A 10,210-nucleotide genomic window follows, 5' to 3' on the forward strand; every position below is an offset into this window, starting at 1 on the left:
AAAGAAATTTCACTGAATGACTTTCCTCACCTTTTTAGGGACAACACCTTTCCAACCATAAAATTCTCACTTCCCTTATTCAGCCCCTTCCAATTTAAAAAAGAAATCTTATTGAATCCCCGCATTCAGACAGAGAGTAGTTAAATAGATCTGTGCAGGCTAAAGGTGCCTTCAGACATGGAGACAGGGAGAGAAAGGATGGCTGGTAGAAGTCAGAGCATTTCGAGCAGGTTGCAACCATTTTATCTTCTTTCGTTGTTGGCTTATAACTTAACTTACATGAATCAAATTTCTCATAAATTAGTAGTTAATTTTTTACGTGGAGTGCATTGCATGAATTGTCCAGAACATAGTGCAACTCAACACAGAAATTGAGCCAACTCCAGCAATTATTTACAGAAACCCTATTATAACGTTTGGGGTATAACTGAGTCAAAGTAACTCTAACGATTGTTGTGTTTCAGAATGGCAGAAGGTTCACTGTCGTCAACACGAGGTAAAGGAAATTTCTTCTCTTAGGATCATACTGTAAGTGGAGGCATGCCATTCAGCCAATACTGACCCTCTGAAGGACATTCCAACCAAATTCACTCCCCTCCCCTATAACCATGCATTTGTCATGGCCAATCCACCTAATCTGCACATCTTTGGACAATAGCAGAGCAGGCTTGAGGGGCTGAGTGGCCTCCTCTTACTCCTTTTTCATTTCTTCTTATGTTCACACAGATAGATGGACAGTCTATCTTACTCATTTCCAACACAAACTGAACACTTAATAAAGAGCCGAATGGAAGCACCTGAACAGTCATAGGTAACAGATCCTTCGGTCCAATTCATTGAATTGAATTTATTGTCATGTGTTTCGAGGCACAGTGAAAAGTTTTATCTTGCGAGCAATACAGGCAGATCACATAGTTAAGTAGCACAGATAAGTTAATAATAGGTAAACAGCAGCAAAAATCAAAACACAGGTACAGGCGAATGTTAAGCATTTGTGAGTCCATTCAGTATTCTAACAACAGTAAGATAGAAACTGTTTTGAAACCAGCTGGTGCGTTGTTCAGGCTTCAGGCTTCTGTACTTTATCACCAATGGTAGAGGTTGTAGAAAAACATTGCCAGGGTGGGTGGATCTTTGAGAATGCTGGCAGCCTTTCCTTGACAGCGGGCCTGGTAGATGGATTCTATAGATGGGAAGTTGGCCTTTGTGATTGTCCAGGCTGAGTTCACCACTCTCTGTAACCGTCTCTGATCTTGAATGGTACAGTTGTCACACCAGGTAGTGATACACCCAGACAGAATGCTCTCGATGGTGCACCTTTAAAAGTTGGCAAGGGTATTCACCGTCATGCCAAATTTTCTCAGCTGCCTGAGGAAGAAGAGACGTTGTTGGGCCTTTGTAACCAGTGCATCCACATGAAGAGTCCAAGAAAGCTTGTTGTTGATGACCACCCCCACGAGCTTCATATTCTCCACTCTTTCCACCTCTGTGCTGTTAATGTGTAGTAACATCCCACTAAAAGTCAATAATGAGTTCCTTGATTTTGTTAGCACTGAGAGTTAGGTTGCTTCCGGTGCACCATTTTTCCAGGTCTTCCACCTCCCGTCTGTAGTCTGTTTTGTCACCATCAGAGATTTGACTGACTATGGTGGTCCATGCCAACTAGATAGCCTAAATTAGTCTAGTCCCATTCGCCAGTATTTGGCCCATATCCCACTAAACCCTTCCTATTCTTGATGTGGAGATGCCGGTGTTGGATTGGGGAGCACAAAGTCAGAAGTCACACAACACCAGGTTTTAGGAGAAAGTGGGGACTGCAGATGTTGGAGATCAGAGTTGACAGTGTGGTGCTGGAAAAGCACAGCAGGTCAGGCAGCATCCGAGGAGCAGGAGAATCGAGGTTTTGTGCATAAGCCCTTCATCGGGAATGAGGCTTGTGGGCCAGGGGGCTGAGAGATAAGTGGGAGGGGGGTGAGACTGGGGGTTAAGGTCGCTGAGAATGCAATAGATAGCTGAAGGTGAGGGAGAAGGTGATAGGTCCATGTGCTTTCTTTTTAATGGCCTTCTTAAGTATGTTCTGATGAAGTCCTTCCTGTTGAAGGGCTTATGCCCGAAACGTTGATTCTCCTCCTCCTCAGACACTGCCTGACTGTTGTGCTTTTCCAGCACCACACTCTCGACTCTGATCTCCAGCATTTGCTGTCCTCACTTTCTCCCAATGGTTGAGGTCAAGCCCATTGCTTTCATTAACAGAGAATTGAATAAGTGTTCAAACAGGGCTATTGAGAGAGAACAGATTTGTACTGGATTGTTCTAAGAGCAAGTAGGCAGATTAGCTTCATTTTTGTCCTAACCTGTTACAAGTCCATGAATCCTCCGTCTCTGAAAGAGGCCATTCAATCCATCAAGACTTTGCTACCTCTTTGTTATAGCCATCCAATTAATTCCACTTCCCTGCTTTTTCCTCACAGCCTGGGAAATGTTTTCCCTATAACTGATTCCCTTGGGAAAGGTACAATCAAGTCTGCTTCCACTACCCTTTCAGGCAGAGCATTCCAGATTACAGCATCTTACTGTGTCAAAAGAAAACATCTCCTCATCGCCCCTCTGTTTCTTTTGCCAATTACCTTATATCTGTCTTCATCGGGTTATCCGATCTACAACACTGGGAGATTTGTCCTTATTTACTCATTGTTCATAATATTGAACACCTCTATCAATCTCCTCCTTCTCTACTCTCAGAAAATCTCTCTTCTCTGTAGAATCTCAAACTGTAACTTTGTCAATGCTGGTTCTGTGCAGTAAATCCTCTCAGCACCCTCTCTAAAGCCTTAATGTGCTTCTTGAAGTGTACTGGCCAGAATCAGTCACAATACTCCAGCAGAGATCTATACATTTTTCATATAAAGGCATATCTTAACCACCTTATTTTTCCACTCAATGCCTCTGTTATTAAATCCAAGCATCCATGTGCTTTCTTTTTAATAGCCTTCTTAAGTAAGCTCTGCCACCTTCAAAGGTTGGTGTACACATGACCCCAGGTCTTTCTGTTCCTGTACAGTCAGTACAGCCAAAATGCTATTGGACAGGAGAGTTAAGATTCCTGTTTGGTCTGTGGAGCCAAGGGGTGACACTGGAATGATTTTCTTGTGCTATATCCTGAGGCGTGTTGAACTTGGCCTGTTTCGAAACAATCTTAACTGAAATGATAATCAGCATTTTCACAGACCATACACATGGGAGAGCTGGTCAAAGGGTCAAAATTACAGCTCAGCTATTGTGTGACAAAGCGCCCGTTCTTAGAAAAAATCTTTAAATAGCATCAATATCTTTGTAACGCTTTTGTAAAACGATGCACTTTCTATTTTTATCAGCAGGCTAACCACACTTCTCTGTGGAGAAAGAAAGAAAAAGGAAGATAGGAAGGGGAAGCAATGGTCTAGTGGTAATGCCACTGGACTATTTATCCAGATACCAGGGTAATGTTCTGGAGACCTGGACTGAAGTGGTTGATGGTGGAATTTCAACTCAGTTTCAATTAAAATCTGGAATTAAAATTCTAATGATAGTCATGAAGCCATTGTTGTTATGAAAAGCCCATCCAGTTCACTAATGCCCTTTCAGGAAATAAATTGTCATCCTTGCCTGCTCTAGCCTACATGTGACTCCAGAACATAGCAATGCGGTTGACTCTTAACTGCCCTCTGGGCAACTATTGTTGGCCAACAAAGGCTGGCCTATCCAGTGAATGAATAAAAAAAAAATTCCTAAATAGCTTTGAGAAGTACCATCACTTTATCCATGATGGCTGCAGGTCGGGAAAAGGGCATTCTTAGATTGAGGAGAGCAAGCCAAATGTAAAATGAACTCATAGAATCCCTACAGTGTGAAAGCAGGCCATTCAGCCCATACCAACCCTCCAAAGGCCATCGAGCCAATACCCGGCCCCAACCTGGGTCGCTGTTGCTGTGAGGCAACCATAACCACTGAGACACCATGCCACCCTAAATTTACCCACATGGATCTACCCACATGAGTCAGATCTGTATCTCATAGATGTTTATCAGAAAAAATGAGATGCAGATTAAGGCTGGGCAGCTTTTACAACTCATCATTTTCTGACTGAAAAGAAATGAAGATAATTTGATTCCAAGAAAGATTTAAGGGCTTTCAATAATGGTAATTGAGGGAGAAGCAGTGGTAACATTTGGAATGGCCATTTAAAGCCGTTATCAATCAGAAACTTCTGTGCATCAAAACATTTGATATGCGTGGAATAGCAATTTATATTCTTTATCTTTGTAGTTAACAGAGGAGTGCAATCCTTTCTCAGACAGAGCTGAGCTGACAACTGAACCAAAAATGCTTTTTGCACAATGCATGTGGGGGTGGGTCAGGACTGGGGTGGGGTGAGTGCCTGGTGACTAACTGCCCCCTTCCCCACCAGGGAGAAAGCCCCAGTGGATCAATGATTTGGAGGTGCTGATGTTGGTCTGGGGTGTACAAAGTTAAAAACCACACAACATCAGTGTCGCCTCCAAGAGTTAAAACTAGACTTGGCTACTCATCGAGATAAAAAAAATCCTCTGTCACAGGAGGGGGACCTTTGAAGATGGCCCTGGACTTTCCAACTGCTTCACGGCAGACTCCTGTTAAGTGTCTCGAGCACACAATGACAAAGGCAACATCATCATTTGGTAAGAGACAAAACAAGACCCACGCACTTTGCCGGTGATGTGGAGCTGAGGCGTTTCACCTGCTGAAATCAACCTTTGACTGACACGCCTCCTCTGCTGAGAGAAAGAACAAGTATCTCTGGAGTGCCAGGGCCTAAAAGAGAAACGCAACAAGCACAGGTGGCACAAGGCACCTGAAGGTGGGGTATCACAGACTCAGGAATGGATGCTGCGAGAGGATCACTCCGAAACCCAGACATGGGAACCCATGATGGCTTCCTCCAGCATTGCATTAACTATCAGTATATCGACATAACAAATAAAGCCCAAATTCAGAAAATTAAAAAAACACAGTCAAGAATGATTGAAGCAACTGGATCTTTAAATTCTAAGGAATATTTGAAAAGAGAATTTTTTTTTCACCTTGTAGCCGTGGAACGATGGCCAGATGGATCTTATTGACTGTGAGATCCTTGATTGGGGTTGTTAACGTGGCCCAATCAGGGAGCCTTGGCTGACTGATATAAACAGCCCCTTCCCGGGTGTCCTTGGAGAAGGAGCACGCGGTGTCAACCAACACCCTGGAGTTGTTCAGGGAGAGGTGGGCGCCGCAGGGAGTGGAGTGCATCATTTCTCCCTCCAACTCAATTTTGATTTAGTCCCTACCCTCCCCTTCACTGTTTTGATCACACAGCACTGCCCTTTGATGTAAAGGGCAGTGTTTGTCACTGGCCACCGGGGTGTTTTCCAATCTTCCTGGTGGTCGAAATTGAATAAAGATTGGTGCACTTTGTGTCTTCCACTGTGTCTCACACCTGCACACACACACCATGGGTGCTGGGGGAAAAAAAATAAGCACTACCGCACTTAGGTGGTAGTGTGGGGGTTAAAATAAAAAAAAACAGAGCATGCTTGCTGGGTCTGTATTGTCTGCACAAAAGAAAAAAAAATGAAATGTGAAGTCAAGGGCAGTGCTTGTCACTGGCCACCCGGGTGTTAAAAAAAAAAAAAAATAAAATAAACAGCCCCTTCCCGGGTGTCCTTGGAGAAGGAGCACGCGGTGTCAACCAACACCCTGGAGTTGTTCAGGGAGAGGTGGGCGCCGCAGGGAGTGGAGTGCATCATTTCTCCCTCCAACTCTATTTTGATTTAGTCCCTACCCTCCCCTTCACTGTTTTGATCACATAGCACTGTCCCTTGATGTGAAGGGCAGTGTTTGTCACTGGCCACCCGGGTGTTTTCCTATCTTCCTGGTGATGGAAATTGAATAAAGATTCGTGCACTTTGTCTTTCACTGTGTCTCACACCTGCACACACACACCATGGGTTCTGGGGATAAAATAAGCACTACCGCACTTAGGTGGTAGTGTGGGGGTTAAATTTAAAAAAAAAAAATAAAACCAGGGGATGCTGGGGGAAAAAATAAGCACTACCGCACTTAGGTGGTAGTGTGGGGGGAAAAAAAAACAGGATTGTAAAAACACGGGGTTTATCAGCACCGCCCTTGGATGTGAAGGGCAGTGTTTGTAAGAAAAAGAAAAATAAACAGCCCCTTCCCGGGTGTCCTTGGAGAAGGAGCACGCGGTGTCAACCAACACCCTGGAGTTGTTCAGGGAGAGGTGGGCGCCGCAGGGAGTGGAGTGCATCATTTCTCCCTCCAACTCTATTTTGATTTAGTCCCTACCCTCCCCTTCACTGTTTTGATCACACAGCACTGTCCCTTGATGTGAAGGGCAGTGCTTGTCACTGGCCACCCGGGTGTTTTCCTATCTTCCTGGTGGTGGAAATTGAATAAAGATTCGTGCACTTTGTCTTTCACTGTGTCTCACACCTGCACACACACACCATGGGTTCTGGGGATAAAATAAGAAAAAGAAAAAAAAGAAAAAAAGAAAAGAAAAAAAAAATAAACAGCCCCTTCCCGGGTGTCCTTGGAGAAGGAGCACACGGTGTCAACCAACACCCTGGAGTTGTTCAGGGAGAGGTGGGCGCCGCAGGGAGTGGAGTGCATCATTTCTCCCTCCAATTCTATTTTGATTTAGTCCCTACCCTCCCCTTCACTGTTTTGATCACATAGCACTGCCCTTTGATGTGAAGGGCAGTGTTTGTCACTGGCCACCCGGGTATTTTCCTATCTTCCTGGTGGTGGAATTTTAATAAAGATTGGTGCACTTAAAAAAAAAGAAAAAAAAAATAAACAGCCCCTTCACTGTTTTGATCACAAAGCACTGCCCTTTGATGTGAAGGGCAGTGTTTGTCACTGGCCACCCGGGTGTTTTCCTATCTTCCTGGTGGTGGAAATTGAATAAAGATTCGTGCACTTTGTGTCTTTCACTGTGTCTCACACCTGCACACACACACCATGGGTGCTGGGGAAAAAAAAATAAGCACTACCGCACTTAGGTGGTAATGTGGGGGTGAAAAAAAATAAATAAATAAACAGCCCCTTCACTGTTTTGATCACACAGCACTGCCCTTTGATGTGAAGGGCAGTGTTTGTCACTGGCCACCCGGGTGTTTTCCTATCTTCCTGGTGGTGGAATTTGAATAAAGATTCGTGCACTTTGTGTAAAAAAAAATTAAAAAAAATAAACAGCCCCTTCACTGTTTTGATCACAAAGCACTGCCCTTTGATGTGAAGGGCAGTGTTTGTCACTGGCCACCCGGATGTTTTCCTATCTTCCTGGTGGTGGAATTTGAATAAAGATTCGTGCACTTTGTGTAAAAAAAAATTTAAAAAAATAAACAGCCCCTTCACTGTTTTGATCACAAAGCACTGCCCTTTGATGTGAAGGGCAGTGTTTGTCACTGGCCACCCGGGTGCTTTCCTATCTTCCTGGTGGTGGAAATTGAATAAAGATTGGTGCACTTTGTGTCCTTCACTGTGTCTCACACCTGCGCGCACACACCATGGGTGCTGGGGATAAAATAAGCACTACCGCACTTAGGTGGTAGTGTGGGGGTTAATAAGAAAATAAAGAACAGGAATGTCAAATAAGCACTACCGCACTTAGGTGGAAAAAAAGAGAAAAAAAAAGAAAAAAAAAGAAATAAATAAACAGGAGATTTTTTTTGAGGGAAAGTGGCGGCGGCTCCGGAACGTGGCCGTTGGCCTCTGGCACTTCATTGCCGCTCTTTGGACTTCAAAACCCATGCGGACCAAGCATGCAGATGAGTTTGTCAACATTTATTATGACACAATGGACAAGAGGAGGAGAGTCTTAACAAAATTATACCTGGATACAGCAAACCTAGTGTGGAATGGAAATGCAATATCAGGCCATCAAGCACTTGCTGAATGTTTTGAAATGTTGCCTTCTAGTGAATTTCAAGTAAACATGCTGGATTGTCAACCTGTTCATGAACAAGCTACTCAAGGGCAGACCACTGTGCTTGTGGTCACCTGTGGAACAGTGAAATTTGAAGGAAATAAACAGCGATACTTCAATCAAAATTTCTTGCTCACAGCACAAGTAGCCCCACAAAATACCGTGTGGAAAATTGCAAGTGATTGTTTCCACTTCCAGGACTGGGCCAGTTAATTCATGGTCTTAAGTAGGTAAATGATGAATTGACACTGCTTTGGATTTAATTCTGGAAGTAAATGGTGGAAGGGTTTAAGGAATAAAACGTACAAGAACTGTGTGAAGCATTGTGACCAAAGTAACAAAAAGAGGGAAAGGGCACCTACGATCATCCTCTCGTAAAGAAGCTTATGGCCATTTCATCTGGTACTGATATTCAGTATTTTGTAGGTAGTATTTGACAACAGCACACCCTGAGGTCTAAAGTCTGTGATTTTAATATGAAATCTGACACTTATTATCACTTTTTCGCTTGCTTTGTATACCATGCTGTTTGAAACAGACTTCACTAAATTTTATTCGTTCCTGACAAAAAAAAATAAACAGGAGATTCAGAGCCTCCTCAGTTTAGGGGACTGACTCTGTGCTGGCTGGTAGTACAGTCATTGTGTTCCTGCTTCTCTTTTGGTTTGGAGGGGGAAACCTGATTCCTGAACTGGCTGAATTATTTAGCCAGTTTGTTAACTGATATTCCTTTTAGTGAGGACTGATTGTTAAACTCCTGATGCACATAATATGTTTCAGGTGTAAATCAGTTCTCATCAGGGGATTGTTGTTTCACTGGCTGGTTACAGCCTGTGTGTTACTCTTTTTCCTTTTTGAGAAAAGGACAATGTTAATTTTGTGGTAAGGCTTAGCCCTTGGACTCTAGTTTCCTTTGTTTTTTGTATGTGTCTTCACTGTTTTTGGTGTTTGGACTGAGCCCTTGTGGAAGACATACATTTTACCAGAGGAGCTGTTCCTGTGGGGAGGCCTAGCCCTGGGACTGGGCCTCTGAAGATTGAACACCTGTGTGTGCTGGGAGGTGAGCACTTGCTGTATCCTGGAGTTTGGGAAAAGACCTTTCCTTCAGGAGTGGACCAAACCCCTGTGAGTTAACTGCACCTGCACCTGTACAATGTACTGTTCCTGTAAGTGGGCCTGGTTTTCCAAGGCTGGGGTTAGGACTCCATTGAGACTGAACACCTGGTTTTCCAAGGCTGGGTCAGGACTCCATGGAGACTGAACACCTGTGTGCTGTAGGGTGTGTATTTGCTGCATTCAGGAGGGGACTCTGCAGTTTGGTGTGGACTCCATTTTGGACAATGCACCTCAAAAACTGGAGTGGACTCCATTTCTGGGATGGACTCTATATTTTGAAGACTCTATTTGGACTGTGTACCAGAAAGGATTTTTTTTTGGTAATCAACTGTATTGTTGTTTGTTGGGTCTATCACTTGCACTGTCTTGTGTGTCCCTGGGTCTGGCAGGCCTTACTGTGAGCTGGGAGGCTCATGGGTCATCCTGAAAGCTGTCACCCTGAGAGCCGGAGGGTGGGTAGGCCACCCTGATGCCAGTTCCCCCGAGAGCCAGATGGTGGGTAGGCCGTTCTGAGCGCTGTCGTCCCGAGAAGGGGTGATCAGGACGGGCTGTCCTAGAGGTGATCGGAAGGTGTGCCAGGATAGCTCACTGGCCGGACGGCGCATCGGGGTGGGTGAGAGCCCAATGGTATGTAGGGGCAGACCGAGAGCCAGAAGGTGGGTAGCTGTCCTCAGCACTGTCACCCCAGGCAGGTACCAGGGCGGGCTGCCCCAGAGGTGGTCGAAAAGTGTGTCAGGGCGGACCGAGAACTGGAAGGGGCATGGGGTGGATCGAGAGCCGGAAGGTGGGTAGGGGCAGGCTGCCTTAGAGTGGTCGGAAGGTGGGAGGGACTGGGGCTTGCTGGGTCTGTATTGTCTGCACTTTTGTATGCAAGAGTATTGTCTCATGTACAAATGTCATTGTCGCTGTCTTTTATATGTGGAACTGGGATTTAAGGTTTGTTCACCTCTCCCTGTAAACTGGTTGAATGGTAGGGTTTGAGGCCTGGCTTTGCTGCTCCTCTCCCTTGTAAAATTGCTGTTTTGTACAGCTGTAAATGTTAACTGTTTTTTGTAAACTGTGTTTTATAATTTGTTTAATAAAATATAT

General features: G+C 44.6%; 1 protein-coding gene and 1 pseudogene across 1 annotated transcript; both read left to right on the top strand.

The window, feature by feature from the left end:
- The first annotated feature begins 4,672 nt into the window (after positions 1–4,672).
- Positions 4,673–4,992, top strand: LOC148142497 (large ribosomal subunit protein eL37-like; annotated as a pseudogene).
- A 2,836-nt stretch (positions 4,993–7,828) lies between these two features.
- On the top strand, positions 7,829–8,319 carry LOC122565103 (NTF2-related export protein 2-like). Its single transcript, XM_043720740.2, has one exon. The coding sequence runs from the start codon at positions 7,829–7,831 to the stop codon at positions 8,216–8,218; it is 390 nt and encodes a 129-aa protein (XP_043576675.2). The 3' UTR covers positions 8,219–8,319.
- The last annotated feature ends 1,891 nt before the right edge of the window (positions 8,320–10,210 follow it).

The sequence above is a fragment of the Chiloscyllium plagiosum genome, unplaced genomic scaffold (genome assembly GCF_037043375.1).
Source record: "Chiloscyllium plagiosum isolate Xiang-an unplaced genomic scaffold, Cpla_swu_hap1 HiC_scaffold_28, whole genome shotgun sequence".
In the NCBI taxonomy this organism is placed as follows: Eukaryota; Metazoa; Chordata; class Chondrichthyes; order Orectolobiformes; family Hemiscylliidae; genus Chiloscyllium; species Chiloscyllium plagiosum.